This window comes from Cephus cinctus, unplaced genomic scaffold (genome assembly GCF_000341935.2).
Source record: "Cephus cinctus unplaced genomic scaffold, Ccin1 Ccin1_scaffold0307, whole genome shotgun sequence".
Classification (NCBI taxonomy): domain Eukaryota; kingdom Metazoa; phylum Arthropoda; class Insecta; order Hymenoptera; family Cephidae; genus Cephus; species Cephus cinctus.
Genome location: NW_014333010.1, coordinates 394,779 through 412,286, shown reverse-complemented (window position 1 = coordinate 412,286; position 17,508 = coordinate 394,779). Strand labels below are relative to the sequence as shown.

The 17,508-nt window shown below is 37.7% G+C and overlaps 4 protein-coding genes across 8 annotated transcripts; 2 read left to right on the top strand and 2 right to left on the bottom strand.

Annotated features, from left to right (window-relative positions):
- Positions 1-57: 57 nt before the first annotated feature.
- Positions 58-3,286, bottom strand: LOC107266304 (protein PTCD3 homolog, mitochondrial). Of its 2 annotated transcripts, none has more exons than XM_025083568.1 (10): positions 3,174-3,286; positions 2,648-2,774; positions 2,390-2,587; positions 2,051-2,304; positions 1,866-1,974; positions 1,464-1,797; positions 1,175-1,380; positions 759-1,097; positions 452-670; positions 58-325 (listed from the first exon to the last, which is right to left on the bottom strand). In XM_025083568.1, exons 1-10 carry the CDS (start codon positions 3,227-3,229, stop codon positions 164-166), a joined length of 2,004 nt encoding a protein of 667 aa, XP_024939336.1. In that variant the 5' UTR covers positions 3,230-3,286; the 3' UTR covers positions 58-163. The 2 variants fall into 2 exon arrangements, with proteins under 2 accessions (XP_024939336.1, XP_015592130.1); XM_015736644.2 differs by lacking the exon at positions 3,174-3,286 and adding an exon at positions 2,944-3,148.
- A 791-nt stretch (positions 3,287-4,077) lies between these two features.
- LOC107266337 (tubulin alpha chain-like) lies at positions 4,078-6,706 on the bottom strand. Its single transcript, XM_025083572.1, has 5 exons — positions 6,523-6,706; positions 6,230-6,449; positions 5,860-6,161; positions 5,200-5,781; positions 4,078-5,119 (listed from the first exon to the last, which is right to left on the bottom strand). Exons 1-5 carry the CDS (start codon positions 6,523-6,525, stop codon positions 4,880-4,882), a joined length of 1,347 nt encoding a protein of 448 aa, XP_024939340.1. The 5' UTR covers positions 6,526-6,706; the 3' UTR covers positions 4,078-4,879.
- Positions 6,707-6,882: 176 nt separating this feature from the next.
- LOC107266336 (exocyst complex component 4) lies at positions 6,883-11,521 on the top strand. Of its 2 annotated transcripts, XM_015736711.2 has the most exons (14): positions 6,883-7,034; positions 7,382-7,543; positions 7,622-7,791; positions 7,856-8,215; positions 8,331-8,354; positions 8,518-8,662; positions 8,736-9,056; positions 9,123-9,350; positions 9,425-9,552; positions 9,627-9,804; positions 9,874-10,094; positions 10,159-10,570; positions 10,623-10,790; positions 10,859-11,521. In XM_015736711.2, the coding sequence occupies exons 1-14, from the start codon at positions 6,978-6,980 to the stop codon at positions 11,225-11,227; spliced, it is 2,943 nt and encodes a 980-aa protein (XP_015592197.1). In that variant the 5' UTR covers positions 6,883-6,977; the 3' UTR covers positions 11,228-11,521. The 2 variants fall into 2 exon arrangements, with proteins under 2 accessions (XP_015592197.1, XP_015592198.1); XM_015736712.2 differs by lacking the exon at positions 8,331-8,354.
- Positions 11,522-11,795: 274 nt separating this feature from the next.
- On the top strand, positions 11,796-14,342 carry LOC107266338. Of its 3 annotated transcripts, none has more exons than XM_025083583.1 (5): positions 11,796-12,474; positions 12,529-13,279; positions 13,509-13,577; positions 13,704-13,893; positions 14,004-14,342. In XM_025083583.1, exons 3-5 carry the CDS (start codon positions 13,570-13,572, stop codon positions 14,109-14,111), a joined length of 306 nt encoding a protein of 101 aa, XP_024939351.1. In that variant the 5' UTR covers positions 11,796-12,474; positions 12,529-13,279; positions 13,509-13,569; the 3' UTR covers positions 14,112-14,342. The 3 variants fall into 3 exon arrangements, with proteins under 3 accessions (XP_024939351.1, XP_024939350.1, XP_024939349.1); XM_025083582.1 differs by having other exon boundaries at positions 13,509-13,624; XM_025083581.1 differs by having other exon boundaries at positions 13,509-13,629.
- The last annotated feature ends 3,166 nt before the right edge of the window (positions 14,343-17,508 follow it).

Here is a 17,508-nt window from a genome sequence, read left to right as displayed (position 1 = left end):
CTACGGCTGAGTATAACGTTGAAAATTAAATAAAGATCAGATGGAGATGGAACCTGGATAAATTGCTAGTAGTTTTTTATTTGTCGATTTATTATATGTACAGTTGTTATACAGAATCTATGTCTAATACTATAGTTTGTATGTGATTAATTGAACTAAAAGATTATTCCTTGTTTACGGATAATTGGATCTTGAGAACCTCTTTTCCCACTAAGCTAACGAGTTTGTCTTCTTGAGATGGCGTGAGTGGTAATGTATTGTACACTTTTCTCGCCATTAGGCTAGCTTCTTGGTGTCCCAATTCTGCGGCATATTGTATTATAGCCTGTAAAAGGAAAATTGCGATAGAATGATCAGTATTAGGTATGTCGATATATAACGTTGCAAGGTATAATAGTATATATAATAGTATAATAGTATAATATATAGGTATAATAGTATAGTAACTTACCAAAGCTCCGGCAATATGACCTTGCTCAATGCATGCATTGCACAACTCATCAATTTGTTCAATATTAGGCGTCCCAATGACAGAGGTTTGATCCTTTGTCAAGAACGAAATAGCTTGCAGCATCCTGTCAAACTGATCTCCGCGTAAGGAAAGAACAGCGACATTGCCCAACATATCCCCGGTCCACTGGAGCTTTCTTAATTTGTTTTCTCGTTGATTCTGTAACAAATCCACGTTGTAGTTATTATCACAATATTGTTATTGCCAACGGGAAAAGTTGTAATTCCATATCATTATGGTAATTTACTTGTATAAAGTTCCACAAAGCCCATGCAGATTCTGCATATTGTGCGTGTAAAGGTGAATTTGGAGGTGGCCTACAATGAACCCTCATCAGCTCCAAAATATGCGTCACGAGATTCCGCCTTTCCAGCTGATCGAACATTACCATATGCGAGAAGAATTGAGGAAGTAATTCTCTACCAATTTCCGGTGGGTTACCCTCGACTGCGTACAAGATACTCGCCATTACAGAAGGCTCAGGAATGTAAATATTTGGCACCAGGGTATGGTAGATCTTCATGAAGTCTTCCAGGGGTTCAGTTTCTACCAATATAGACATGTAATGGCGGAAATAGACGCTTTCCTAAAGAAAGATATATTTATTGCATATGGATTTCAATCCTGATTGAAGACGCTACTTGTCTCTAAATAAGAACTGACCTTGTAACTGTCACCAATGAACTTGTAATTGTCTTTGGCAAGGAGAAGTCCATGTAGACGTTCAGCAACTACTGCGTCATGAAGATGGTTCTTGGCAACATCCATAGCGGTCATGAAGAAGAACGTATCCATAGGGTCCTGGACTTTTAATTCTTTGCCTTCAAGCTCTTGAATAATCTCTGATAAGACATTATTTGTGGGACCCTCTACGAACAGATGATCGTCAAAATTAGATCTCGCTACCGAGAAAAAAAACTTTTGCAAAATAAAATGTTATTGGGTGTATTACTTTCTTGGCAGAAGATTCGTAGGACATAATAATAAGATGCCAGGGACGGTTCGATACCGATCGTCGTGAATTCAGTGATCAGAGATCTGGCAAGATCCTTGGCAAAGTTCTGTGACAGTGAACTAACAACTTTGAGACTGGCGTTAAGTGTGCCGATATTGGGCTGTACCCCTTGGGCAGCCATATCCATGAGTATTGTTTGTAAAAGTTGTTTTTTCTCTAGAGATCCATCCTTTAAGAATTGGACAGTCTGTATTATGTAGTTATAAGTTTCTGCATTAAGCGGGACCTTCTTATTCTGACACTCCTGGTATAATTCCCAAGCTTTATCCGTCTACGATTTCAAAATTAATTAGATTTGTGATCAAGATCAGTTGATTATTCTCCAAACAATAACAATACCTGCAGAAACTTTGCCAAACCTCGTAAAAGGGTATTGTACGCTGCTGCAGCTGTGGCCTCATCCTGATTCTTCAGAAATGTAAAAAGCTCTTCAGCTTCTAGGCAATTTCTATGCAATAAATAAAAGAAATTGTTTTTAATATCTTTAAAGAACTTGTTCTATAATTACATCGATATGTTCATACTTCCAAGTATTTTTTACTTCTGACGAAACCTGTCGGAACCATCTTTCTTCTATAAAGTCCTTATTTATGGGATCCTTACTGTTGGTGTAACAGAGCAGCTCAAATAATGCTTGTTTGCTCGTAGTGCTAACTTCGCCTTGCAATAATTTGTAAATGTTAATAGCCTCTGTAACCTGCCCGTGTTTTATTACATTTAGAAGTGTATTCTCAGAAACCTGACTTTTGTCTGTATACACTGGTTTGGGCATGAAGCTCTGAAAAATATATTTTGATAATATTACAAGTTCATGATAGCAGAATATTTCTGATATCAATGTTTATTAACATAATGAAGTATACCTCAATTGGTGGGTCAGCCAGTTTATGCTGAAAAACATCACGGTGTTCTTCACGGATCCACAATGCAGCCTTTCTACCTGCCTCTTGGGCAAGAGCGTACGTACGTTTTGTAATATTCGATTGTGGGATAAAATATGGATCATCGTGGTACTTATAATGTGGTGCAGTAGGATCCCGAGAGATAGTCGACTCCAATGCCTTATTTAAAGGAAATGTGGATATTAATAATCACATAATCTCTGAAAGTAATACATCTACCTTCAAAATGTCAGTAGGTCCTCGTTCAATCCTATTCGGTATCTGAATTTCTTCAGTTAACTGTGAGCTGGTTGTGGATGTAGTCAATGATGACTGTAGCCGCATCATTAAGCTTCTAGCTGTACACCTAAATAAATTTTTGATAAGCCTCAACAAACGATCTTAGTATTTCAAAAAAAAACTATTACTTCATTATAAATCAACTAGATATCATTTTAACCATCAATACCAAAATATTCTTAGAAATATGGTCTTCTTTCTCTAAGCAGCTTCATGACAAGTAATGTATTACATACCTACTTGAAAATCCACCACGTAAGGAATTCATCTTAAATAGTTTTTATTCAAATAATTATAGAAATGTGTAAATCCTCAACTACCACCAAGAGGTTAGGCTACAGCATCATATAGCATCAAAAAACATAGGCAGTACAAGCGCTAAAAATGCAAAGATGAGTAGGGAGATGCACAACGCTACGGCAGAGATGAGTGGGGAGATACACAACGCTACGATTTTCGGCGATACCCAAATCGTGGCGCTAAATCATAGCGGCGAGTCCGGAAGTAGAATATTGTGATCATCGCCTCCGTCGACAATACGAACCCCGTCGTAGCCGAGCTAAACGAGAACACGGACGCGTAGCTTGGCGGGCAGAGGTTCTCTACTACTCACCGCTGTTTCCCAAAGCAATCCTTAGAACGAGCCCGCGAACTATAGAACTTCTCAACAACTGTTGAAAAAGCCTATTGTTGAGACATTTTAAAAACATTTTTAAGAAAGTGCCAAATAAATATTATTTATTTATTATTTATTATTTATTTACTAAATATTATTGGATCTTGGTTTACTTTGAAAATTTATACAAAATATAAAATTGAGGCTAAATCAAAATCTCGCAGAATATACAGAGTAGATAAACATTGAATTGAAATTGTAGAATATCGAAAATAAATTACGTTCAAATTGAAATATTAATAGGTTAGGTGTTTGGAACATTAAAATATTTAATTAAATCAATAAAGTAAAATATTAACACTTATTAGAAATCGTAAATTCTGGCCAAGCATATTTAGAAGTGTTGGAAGTTGCCCAAAATTGTGCGTATCTACGGCCATGGTCTTTCGTATAGTGAATCTAATCAGTGTCTATCTCTCGCGTATTTAGTATAATTTGTTCGCTTTGCTAAAACCTTATTCCTATGCGAAATGTCAGTTTGCGCTTTTGGGAATTGGTCGTGGTCACGTGTCATTTTTTGAAGAGGCCACACTGCCGTGTCGGCTATTTGCGGCCGGTTCTGCTGGTGCGTTTCTACTAACACTGTATAAGGAAAACACTCGTACATGTACGGTTGCTCGTACACAGGGGTTCAAATTATTACAAACATATCTTTACAATATAGGCAAAACTTTATCAAATAAAAAAGTACGAATCTTTGTAAAATGCATGTTATATTAATCCACATTTCACGAGTCAGACAGTTACATCAAATATTACACATAAATTCACATAATATAAAGGAAAAATAATACAATATTCTCTCAAAGGAGCATAATATAAAAAGTCCTGATAAAAAGATCACAAAATCGGCGAGTCAAGAATCTCCTTCTTGCAAGTGCATATGATTGTAAAATATCATTTGAATTATATTAACGTGACCCATAAATTGTTTTATATCCAGTAACCGAAAATGTCGAATGGAATTCAAAGCGAACAGCAGATGCATGCTATTCTCCTCACTGCTAGCCATAAAAATGTATTTTCGCTTGGATTCTCAAACAAGAAATTCCTCTGAGGATAATACTTAATCACTCGTGCCCAGAAGAGAGTATTGCGAAAAGATGCTATCAAACGATAGCAAATACATTTTAGTATTAATTAAAAAAATTATAGCATGCCATAAGCACATTCGTTCCATAAACGATTCGAGTCAGAGTACCGGATATAATACAACAGGCAACACTTTTGAAAGGTACTGTAGAATTTTGAAAAAATGAACATGTTCTCCCAAGTCCATCAGGTTTTCTAATAAAAACACCCTAACTTTCATTTAGACTTTGCACGTCACTCCAAGGGACCTTTACATGCAATCTGTCTATAAGAAGGGATTTCAATGCTTAAAACTTGCAATTGATATTAAAATTAGATTTGTTATGATTATGCAATTTTTATCAACCCCTTTTTCCTCGTGGACTGTAAGAGAATTGAAGAAAGAAATATAACAGTAAGGACTATCAATATTCCATAGAGATGTCTGGTATGATGTCGGACTCGCAGGCGACTTCCTCGTAGTCTCTTTCAAGACTAGCTAGATCTTCCCTTGCTTCAGTAAATTCACCCTCTTCCATTCCTTCTCCAATGTACCAATGAACAAAGGCACGCTTGTTGTACATGAGATCAAATTTGTGATTAAGCTTTGCCCAAGCTTCCTCAATGGCGGTTGTATTTGAAAGCATCGACACAGCCCTTTGTACCTGACCAAATAAAGATGAATATTTTAAGATAAAAGTTTCATTGATTATTCCATTCTTCACGTGTTATAAAGTTTTTATACCTTTGCCAGATCACCGCCAGGTACCACTGTCGGTGGCTGATAATTGATACCAACTTTAAACCCAGTGGGACACCAATCGACAAAGCGGATACTGGCTTTACCTTTCATAGCAGCAATGGCAGCGTTAACATCCTTAGGCACAACATCGCCCCTGTACAATAAACAACAGGCCATATATTTGCCTTCGCGAGGATCGCACTTAACCATCTGGTTAGCTGGATCAAAGCACTCGGATGTGATTTCAGCAACGGACATGCCCTCGTGGAAAGCTTTATCGGCCGAGACAACTGGCGCATATGTCGCCAGTGGAAAGTGTATTCTTGGATAAGGAACAAGGTTAGTTTGGAATTCGGTGAGATCGACATTGAGAGCACCGTCGAATCTTAATGATGCTGTTATCGAGGAGACGACTTGGCTGATGAGTCTGTTTAGATTGGCGTAAGATGGCCGTTCGATTCCTAGTTTCCTTCTACAGATATCATAAATGGCTTCGTTGTCTACCATAAAGGCACAGTCGGAATGGCCGATTGTTGTGTGTGTTGTTAGGATTGCATTGTAGGGCTCTACAACAGCTGTAGATACCTGAATATATTCGATTAAGGTTAGTCAGATGATGACGTTCTGAAGTGCAGGAAAAATAGATTATTGTTTCAAATCTACCTGGGGTGCTGGGTACACTGCAAATTCCAGTTTACTTTTCTTTCCATATTCATCACTGAGCCTTTGCATCAATAACGAAGTAAATCCTGACCCTGTGCCACCGCCGAATGAATGAAAGACAAAGAAACCTTGAAGTCCCGTACACTGATCAGTCAGTCTTCTCACTCTGTCCATTACGGATTCGATGACGTCTCTTCCGATGGTATAGTGACCTCTGGCATAATTATTAGCAGCATCTTCCTTTCCTGTTATCAGTTGCTCTGGATGGTACAGTTGTTTGTATGGACCCACGCGAACCTCGTCTGTATTTGGGGTAACGAATTATTGTCTATCTAAGCAGATTCAATTTTATTTCATTGCATGTACTAACCAACTACCGTTGGCTCCAGGTCAACCATCACTGCTCGTGGGACCATTTTTCCGGAACTGGTTTCATTGAAGAAGGTATTGAAGCAGTCGTTGGTACCGGAAACTTTGTCGGAGGGCATAGTGCCATCTGGTTGAATTCCATGTTCAAGACAGTAAAGTTCCCAACAGGAATTACCCATTTGTACACCAGCTTGGCCGACATGCATGGATATACACTCGCGCTAGAGATGAAAATGATTCGTCCTTTTCAAGATTCAAGAGACTTTTAATCTCGGGAGGCTTGGATAATATTACCATTTTGCCTGCATTAGAAGGAATATTCGCCGAATTAATTAGAATTGTCTTATAAGACTCATTGAGGCTGTATACGAAGAAATTTCGAAAAGGGAAAACAAATAATTTTGAGGCCGCTTGCGAACTGCTGTAACTGAAAATGTAAGACTTCTGATTTTGTTGATCCTGGTAGCTTGGTAACTGAGAAAAATTGAAAAGAGTGTAAAGATTCTTGGAAACACTTCCGGTTTTTTTTTCAATTGTTGCAACATCCGGTTGAGCAATTGTCATTTACTTAGTCCAGTATTTATCGATAATCGGTATGTGGTATTAAGAGAATTGTATTTTTCAAGGCTGCCGAACAGATATCGCTAGGTGTTTCCTCAAGTGATAAGGCAGTGCACCACCCACTTTTACTTTGGAATTTGACATTTCGCTTGACATTATAATTTGGTTTAATATTTATCGAATCTAAAATGACTACTGTGCCTCCCGTGAAACCCCCACGGGGTGTCAAACACACCAAAGAAACCGTAAGCAGATGCATTTCCTAATTGCATTTTCCTTCCTTCAGAAAACAATGTTAATATTTATCAACACATTGCACTAAGGTTATAAAGACTCCAAGCAATGAATCTGCACTTCATTTAATTCATTGAATGAAGCTTATCTCAATAAAAAGTGCGCCCTTTTCATTTTGTCCATTTTTCTATTGCACTGTCTATGTCGTACACTGTTAATTAACTATATAATATAGTACTACATGTAAATCATTGCTAGAATAAGGAACCCTTATTTCTATACTTAAAATGTATTCATTTGTCATATTTTTGATACCTCATTTTTCAAAATAATTTCATCTTGGAACCTTATATTTTAGAGTGGTCTATTAATGTCGGTAATCCGAGCACTCTCAGCAAGTGAAACCAATGAGCAACGGGAAGTAGAGAAGGAAAAACTAGAGAAGGAATACAAACGTAGTGATCAACGCCTAGATGAATTAGTTTCATTACACGATCAAGATCTTACCGAAGTCATGAAGGCAAGTATTATTGAATGTAATATTTGAAAGATTTTAATATACTGTTATTAGATACTATATTCAAATATGCCTGAGTAGATATTTGGTACCTTGTCCGAAAGGGTGACTGCATCCAGAGAAAAAATCCATGCGGTAAAAGAAAATTTGAATGCCTGTAAGCAGTTGTTGAGATGCAGAAGAGATGAGTTAATGAAACTATGGCTAGAGGGTATAGAGCACAAGCATGTTCTCCAACTTCTTGATGAGATGTATGTCATTGAAATTCAATTTAAAATCTGCCTGACTTGCTAAATAAAAATAATATATCTCCAGAGACCAGCTACGGGACGTTCCCTCGCGCTTAGAGCATTATTTAAACAGAAAGTTGTATTTGCATGCTACGCAACTTCTTGTTTCTTCCATAACTCTGGGTGAAGGACCTTTGGAGGGTGTCGAAGCCCTTCGAGAGGTACGAACTGAATTGGAAACAAAGAAACAGCAACTCCATGTAAAATTACTTGAAGAGTTGAGTAAACATCTGTATATAGAATCTACTAGAGAGATACTGCTCAGGAGACATGGTTCGGGAAGGGATTTTCAGCGAGGAAACGAATCCCGGAATTCAAGAGGAAACAAAGTTCGAAGAGCTTTATTAGATGTTATGTCAGCATACCCTACGGGACAAGCACCTAGGTGAGTTCAATAAACTCAAAAAACTTAGAAACATCCCTTTCTGATCTTCACGTGAAATTCTTTATATGTTAATCAATTATAATCTGCATGAAATAAATATCCTTTATATTTATAGCAGGCGGACTTCATTGGTCACTCTGTAAGTCATGTTCCTTATGTAAATAGCATGATATGTGGCGCATAGTTTTTAGTTCTTTCAGCTTTCATCAGCACTGTGTGAATTTTGTACAGGAAATATCCTGAACAAATATTTTATATTTAATATTTTATCCTTACAAATATTTCATTTTCAAATTTGACAGGGGTATGAATAACGTAAACGTAGAGGACCTAAACAATATTGTGGAGGATGAGGATTCTTCTAACCCTGAGGAGAATTCTGAGCACTTTCTTGCAATCATAATCGAGTGCCTTGCATTGCTCAACAAAATACCAGAGGCTGTGGAGGTATCGTAAAAGTTTGATTGTCTATAATATTAATATAAATTTGAATCCAATCTACAATGAAGTTTATTAACAGGCAATAAAAGTACAAATGCAAACAGAGCTATTGAATATAATAGCTCGAACCTCTAAGCAAATAAAGGAATCAGCTGAGCATCAGCCAATCCTACCAAGGCCTGTAATTACTGATTCTACTGAAATAAAAGTAACCAGCAATAATGGCTCGGGAAGCCAGGCACTACTCTTAGAACTTCTTCAAACTGTCTTTGAACAGTTTAGACTCGTAGCCGGTGCTCATTCGACAGCTTTGCGTAGTTTCTCCTATGTAGTGAAAAAATACAATCTAGATGTACGCCTGTATGAGATGCCTGACGTTTGGAGTAAAGTTCAGGCTGTTGTAAGTTTAGCTTAAACTAATGATACATAATCTTAATCACTTCTTATTCACATTATTTATCCACAGCTTCAGTTGCTTCTCACGGACTACCTAGACATTCAAAATATGGTGGATGATCCTTTTCAAACTCCAGCAACGCTCAATGAACCCACTAGCGATATTAACACATTTTTTGCACGTCGTAAACCTCAGAGACAAAAGAACAGTTTTCTTTTTAAATTTGATTCTTCGTCCCATCCAATGGCGCTCAATAATTATTTAAAAGAGCATTGCTACAGCAGTTTCACACTGTCCGTAAGTCAGAATTTATAACTCATGCAATGTCCTAATTTTGCTCACACACTGTTTCCCCTTTTTTTCTTATTTAGAAAAACGGACAAGCTACAGGCGATAAGAAATTAGTGTGCGAGCCGGATCCGAAAAACATAACATTCATATTCAGACCCATGATGGAGTTCATTGAAGAAATTGAACGAGCTCTGGGCTGCAGTTCTAAGTAAGAAATCAGTTCCATTTATAAGAATAATCATATAATTACATATTTTAAACTAATTTTAATATTGTTATCAGAAATCCTTGTACATTAAACGCCTTTATTGCCGACTACGTGAAGGAGGTTTATCTAGGTAGGCATCACGTCCTAGTGGCTACCACTATAGATGCTGCCACAAAGAGTCCAGAAGCTTGGAGAGCTACAACATCGCCGGAACTAATGAAGGAGATCGGTTTGACAAGACCTTTGCTCCAGGTACCATAAGTTAAAAATAAAGTCATAAAATCCTATCTTAACATACGAGTAACGCATGTATTCCTTCAGAGTACTGTGAAGGTAGAACAGTGTTTAGCAGAATTACGATCTCTAATGATAGCACTGCCTCTACAAGGGGAGCATTTCTGCACCCTGGCACTGAACGTGCTGCACAATTACCGTGAAACCTGCCAAGCCGCTTACAGAGGTATAGTACAACCAGATAGTGAAGATAAGAGAGTCTGTTCTGCAGCGTGGCTCAAAGACGACGATATTAGCAGATTTATCAAGTAAGATTCACGAAGTAGAATCTTCAGGTACCCCGGACTGATACCGAAACATAATTATCAACAGGTCTCTGCCGAACTGGGCGAATCTCAAAAATGAAAATCATCGTGGTGCAGTGGGTAGAAGATCTATGAGACGTCAGGAGACTCAGGAAGAGGAGAGTCCCGAAGAAGTGCGACAGAGAAATCTCCGGGAAGCAGAGATCCTGGCCAGTAACCTTGGCGAGGGTGGGATAAACTCTCACGAAATCATATCAGACGTCAGTCAGCTTCGTTGTCTCGCTCTGCTCCAGGAGAGTATGGAGTGGTTCGCTCTCTCTATACGATCCGTGGTCTTCGAACTGAGACAGGCCAATGCATCTGTTGATAATCAGACGACCTTACCACCAATGCCAGGTTCCTTGGTAGAGTCTCTGCAGCAGGTGGCTGACGAGTTCGATGAGCTCGCCAACACATGTATCCTGGTTCTCCACTTAGAGGTAAATTAACGTCAAAATCATTAAATAGAGGTTCATAACACTATTTTCCTAGGTCAGAGTTCAGTGCTTTCACTACCTCTTACCCCGAGGAGAGTACAGCCACCTCTGCGGTAACGGTAGGGATCCCCAGGAAGCGGATCCCAGAGTCGAGGAACTTAGCAGAGTCCTTCAGCACATAGACGAGGCTTTACAATCTACCCTCCATCCCAAGAAAACCAAGGTAATGTTTCTTTTCCTGTCTTCCTTCAAGCTTTACTCACGATGCTCACCAGACATTAAATGTCACAGTACATCTTCGAGGGTCTGGGTCATCTCATAGCCAAGATCCTGATAACATCCGCACAATACATAGAGAAAATCGACGAGAGTGGAATCCAAAGGATGTGTCGCAATGTCTTTGCACTGCAACAAACCCTGACAAACATCACAATGGCGCGCGAGTTAGCCCTAGATTATGCCAGGCAGTACTTTGAGCTTTTTTATCAGACTCCAGAAGAGATTCTCAACGGCGTCCTGGAGAATGGCGCCCAGTTTTCTGAACTGGAATACATGAACGCCTTCCAACTTATCGCCAGAAGTCAGCAGGAGTATACATCAGTTAATAAACACCTTGAAAAACTATCAGAGATCCTTGGAGAGGTTGGCGTAACTGTATAATGTTACAAAGAACTTATTAAACACAACATATATGTATACTGTAAACCTGTAAAGTGTAACAAAGCAGTAGTCCCACTCCCCATCACGCAAATCACATTATTTTTCGTATTTCAAATGCCTTGTACGATATACATCCCCAAAGTGACAATTGGCCAAGAAGACAGTAGTGAACAATCAAATTTCTATACATTAGAGTAGTATACGTATTTATAATTTGTATAGCTGTAAAAATTTGGTTAAACCATGAGTCTAGCTGAAAGTTGATTTTCCTGTTATTTCCCTGAAATAGAAAAAGAAAAAAAATCAAAATCATCGAACGAAGCTTCCCAATGAGATTTTGTTTTGATTTTCAATTTTATTAATTTTTTTGCTAATGCGCTAACATATTATGCTCTATAATTTTTTAATAAAGCATAGCGCGTGACTACGACAATGTTACTTTTATCATCTCGCAAACTCTATGTACGTACGAAATAAAAGAACCTTGTTTTATAAAAAAAAAGTATTCGAGTTTACTTATATCCGTATAAAATCAATCTCCGGCGTTCCGCGTTCTCTATTTACAGTGGCCGGTTAATATTACGTTTCTCACTCGAGGTGAATTTTGCAAATCATGCGAAACTGATGAGAACTAATATTTGGCCTCGCGAAAGAACTTGAAACGTGTAAACGTAGCCATAGAGTTTTGAAAATTCCACTGAAATATATGAGCTCTTTGATAGAACTCAATATAGAATCTCAGCATCCCTTACGTTCTTGCGGTCAGTGATGAAAAATTGTGAGTGAATAGAAAAAAAAGAACATTTTTTTATAACTCTTGTGTCAGCCAAATTCGGTACTTTCATTTTATTTCTACCAAGAACCATATTCAGAACCATATTCAGTCGGTACAACAGCTGTAAATAAAAGTGTACTTTGAAAAAATTTCTCCAAATTTTATATACGGATATTTACATAGGTACACACGTGTACCATCAAAGATCTCAGACACATCCGATCAGCCAAACAGGACGTAAGAAGCTGTACTATAGGAACAAATAACAAAGAAAGAATTCGTATTTCTTGTAAATAGGATGAGAAAGAGATTAAAGGTGTACATACAGTAATAGATGAATGTGTTGGTGGATGAATCTATTATTTGCGAATTCGCTATTTGTTCGGGAAGGATCGCAATCCTCTTGAAGATTATTTTCAATACGCGAAGGAATCCATATGTGGGCCAAGGGATGAGGCTGGATAGTGGGATGGTACGTTGGTTATTGTGCAAAAATCTCCATTCTCTTATGTAACGGTATCTCTAGGGAAGAATGAAAAAAAATGAAGAATGAACAGACGCAAAGAGGGTTATAGAACGAATCCGTGTATTGAAAAGACGGAGGAAAATATATTTGTTAGAAAAAAGTAAAATGGAAATTAACAGGCTCGGGGGGAGGAAAGTGGCGCAGAAGAAAATTATTTGTCAACGTTAAGTTAGGTTACCCAAGAAAGTACATGCAGACACCGATTACAACTGACGTTAGAGGTTAACGATCCTGTCACAAAGTTTCGATGAGATTTTACATCTGGATCATTTCAAATAATGAAGTAACAAACGTACCGTTAATAATGCCCTTTATCAACGTACCGTTAATAATGTTAATAATTTCGAACATTAAGTTTGAGAATTAAAAATATTGTTACACGAAATAACTGTTTATTTGATTCGGTCATGATTTATTCAAGGCACATTTCTTCGTGACTGACTTGATCGGCCTTTTTATTCTAATGGAACGTATAGGGAAATTTGGTAGAGTTTAAAGAAACTTGTGAGCTAATATTTTCTCCGGAAGATATATGTTAGCTAGAATCACAGTACTGATGGAGGGTTGAGGCAGACGAACACAGAAGAGTAACCATCAAAGGTGGGCGAGGAGGGTTACCATTTCAGATCAGAGAGCAACTCTGCTCGCTGGTATATAAGCCCGTGAGATTCACCTTCTGGCCAGACGCAGGCTCATCCTTGAAGGCCTCCGTTAGGAAGTACTCCAGGGCATCGGCAGCAACCCCAATAAGGTAATTGCAATAATTATAATAATTTTTTATTATAATTTTGATCTATTATCTAGTAATATTCTAGGGGATTATATAGATATATTCTTTAATAGACTAAATTATATATTCTATATTATTAATATACTTTCATATAGCCTTATATAATGTCTGTATGGCGGTATGTTATGTATACTGGAGAGCTGATTTATTTTTGGGCATGTGTGAAATCGTTTCTTTTTTAATTTTTTAGAGATAAACTGCAGGATCGAGCTGGATTGAGCTTTGGACGTGAAGTGTAATTTTGCATATAGATGGGACAGTATGTTTTTGGATGTTCAAAGATGTTGGTTTAAACATTGTGCATGGGTGATGTTTGTGTTTTTTTATGTTTTTAATTGTTTACGCACCTTCACTAAATTTTTATTGTATTTTGTGTTTGCTATAGCATGAACCGAAACGCGAAACAGACTCTGGTTCAGATTGTGATGCTGGTTGCTGTTTTTACAACGCTTATGGAACTTGGTTCTGGTCAGGTTACATTTTCAAATGGATGGAAGCCAGGGAAGCGCTCGTACGATACCGGAAATTGTCGACTCAGTTCGAAATCCGTTAGATCGATTTGTCAGTTGCTCTTGGTAAGTGAACTAATCGAAAAAATATATATAATGTATGGAATACAAAGTTTTTATAAAATATTGTACCCCTCAAAGACAGTTTCTATATTTTTCAAAATAATTCTTATCAGACAGAACTGAAACAACTGGCAGTTTGCGAGGCCCGTGCTGTTCTTCGTTCTTTACAACCGGCAGAGGATACCTTGTCAAATCAGATACTATTTTCCGGTGGTCGATAAATGGACAATCAGCATATAAAACGTGGACTAAATATTCATGCATATAACGAATAATATTTCGTCTGAAATTAATAAACGAAGTGTCAAACAATAAAGATTAGGGATAAATATATACGTCACTGAAAATGAAGTTTTAATTTTAAAAATTGTTTTAACAATTTTGAAGTTGCTAGAATTGCCGCCTTTTTTATATCTGTCCTTCGTTTTGTCTTTTAATCTTTTTTTCTTTCTTTCTCCTGTCACGGGAGCCAGAATAGGAAAAATGGCGAGTTATACAAATGCTCTTCTACCGGAAGAGAAGTCGGACGCCGGCTTTTCTTGGAACTTTAGACTTAGAAAGGGTGGCAGCCGCAGATAAATCCTAGTGCGAGCGAATGCTAATGGAGACATAAAACACGCGGAGACAAACTGACAACTGTGTTTGTTGAAACCTCAATCTGCTTAGCACTCTTTCGCACGCTTTCTTCATACTTCTTTTTTTTTCCACTTTCTTTCGTACTCGGGCAAAAAGGGTCAATTTCCTAATGGAGTATGGTACTATTCAGGAAAAAAAAAAAGGGATATCAGAAAGCGTGTGAAATTTTGATTGATACGTTTTGATAAGAGACCATTCTTTTCACATAAATATATTTAATGATCTTTTCCTTGATTTTTTCGTTTCGCCATCTTACGTAGTCGTTCGATACCATTTAAGTTATTTAAAATCTTCTCTCATATGTTACCGACAACTTCGAAGGTAACTTACGCTTCCTGTTTTCTCATAGGGATTTTACTCACAGGATATTACTCTGTCGGTATGTCAGTACTGCTTCTGGAAAATCCCTCCAGATATCACTCTACATTCGCATTGAAGCAAAAACGTGAAATTTTCTAATTTGACGGAAAGTGTTCATATTGAAAGCTCGATATTGAAAATACAAAAATAAAGAAAGAAATTAGGAAAATATTTTGTTCAAACGAAAATTAAGATTATTATTAAAAATAATCCAAAACAGATTAATTTATTTTCATACTCTAAAGATAAAAATAATTTTGGAAATCTCATACAAATCTGGTTTGAACACTGGAACTACCATCACCAGTCAATTTCACTGTTTTCAACGTAAATTTGTCCTTAAGATTAATACCTTATCTCTTTAGTAATAGCGGACCTTATGACTATGTGGATTCTAATTGTATAAGGAAATAAAATCGGAATCCATCTGTCGTCAGCAAAATAAAATGATGTCCCGCATAGTGAACAAAGGACCAGAGGACCCCTGAGTATAACAAGAATATAAATGACAAGGAGAATGGGATATTTCTTCGAATAAAACGATTCGACCGTTCGACGCACCTGCTCGCGATTGGGAATCGCGTCGGAAGTAGCCTTATTATTCAGGACTGGCGCAGTTTTTCATGCATCTGCAGAGCCGTCATAATGTTCGAACATTCATGGCGGCACCCGCCGAGTCCAGGGCCGTAAAATTCATATTTGCCCAAAGTAACGTGAACCTCTCTAGATTCCCAACGGTTAAATATCTTATACAAAAAATTTCCAAAAAATCCATCCTTAAAATCATTAAAAAATTTTTTACAAATTAATGTCCACAAAAATCCACAAAACTTTTCAACATGTTCTTCGCAAGCCATGAAAAAAATTCTTTATCACGAATTTATGTGACACGATTGACCATTTCTCATAGGAATGTACAAGCATAAATTATACTGAACCATCATAAAAATGTATGCTTAACCATATACTTGTTTTATATGTCCTATATATGAATCTTATATATATATATATATATGTATGATAAGTACCGTAAAAATTATAAGTTGGAAAAAAAATCATTAATTTAATGTAAAATTTATTGTAACAATTTATTTACGTAAATTGAAGCAGTGTCCTGAAACGTCTAGTAAAAGGTGTCCTTGGTGAAGGATCCACGTGTAAAGATGCAACACTCTGCGTAATAAGGATCCCAAAACCAAAAGAAACCAGTAACGTCGCTCAAGATTATGCGAATTTCGAGATTTCCCGCTGCAAAACAGTCTCTACTAGGATTATACTAGACACGGGTATAATCCTAGGGTAAAATCAGGCTCGCGCTGACACTGTGCATTAAATCCGGGGATTCCCCGTTCGAGAGTTAAAACTGCATTTGGCGAATTGGTTAACGATCAACAATCGAAACAGGTCTGTAATCGTTCTAATTAAAAGTAACTAGACGAGTATCTGGTAAGTAATTTGAAAATCCATTAATCGTCGTCGATAACAAAGCGAGAAATTCCCGACGCACGCCGCTGGCTTATCACTGTCGATAGACTCTCATAAACTGGGCTCAGATGGGTCCTGGTGAGCCCTGCTTGCCGATAGTAGAGATATCACGAGATGCTAAACCCAAATTCGTGGACAGTACACCTCAAAATTGTTGATTTCGCATGAATTTCGACGTTCACTGGTACCACGGTAGATACAACTAAATGGCGGGAAATCGTTGAGAATTTGAAATGTCCATAGTTGAGAAAAGTAAATGAATTCAAATAATTAACTGTGCCGGATACTGTACTGATAATTCGGCGTTTACCAGTTAATACTGGGATGCTGTACACACATAAACTCAATCACGGATTGATCCTGTAAATCCCGTGTGAATATCAGTCAATAGGAAATTACTATGAAACACACTGTAAACAGGTAATACATTTTGTACTATATTCCATTCGCAATGAATAACATATCGATACTATTTCAATCCGTTCTAAATGGATAAGGCCAAAATTTCAAAATAGGGATTGATCAGGGATACGTAACACAAGAAATTATTATCCGTTTGAGTAGTAAGGCAGAGTCGGGTGGAGGGGAAGGGGCAGGGGGGTAAGAATAAAGAAAATAATGCCTGCCCTCAGGTAAGGGGAGTGAGGAGGGGTAGTTTTTAAATTGTGAGGGAGTGCACGTGGGAGGTCGGAGAGTCAAGAAAGATAAAAAGGGAGGAATGTAGTAATCCTCGGAGCTTCATTTGCACCAAGCGAGCAAACCACCCCTTTAGCTCTGCACTCCTATATCCAACCTGGCTACCACCCCCCTGGCCATCTTTATATTAAGGTTTATATTCAGCATTTTTGCGCCAGATTAAACGTAATGGCGCCACCCATAAAAATATGCGGGGCCGCGCTTCAGCGGCCGACTCTCGCCGATAAACTCGGCCCTGAATTAAAAAGTGGATGATGTTCCGAATGAATTTCACTTCCGGTATCTTCACTATGTATATATATATATTATTGTCCTCTTGACTGCCTGAGTTTGTACTCTCGTCCCTGCCGGGTGCAACGATAGGTGCAGCCCTTTGACAACCATTCCCCACTTACTTCGGCAATCACGACAACCCCATAGAAAAAAAAAAAAAAAAAAAAA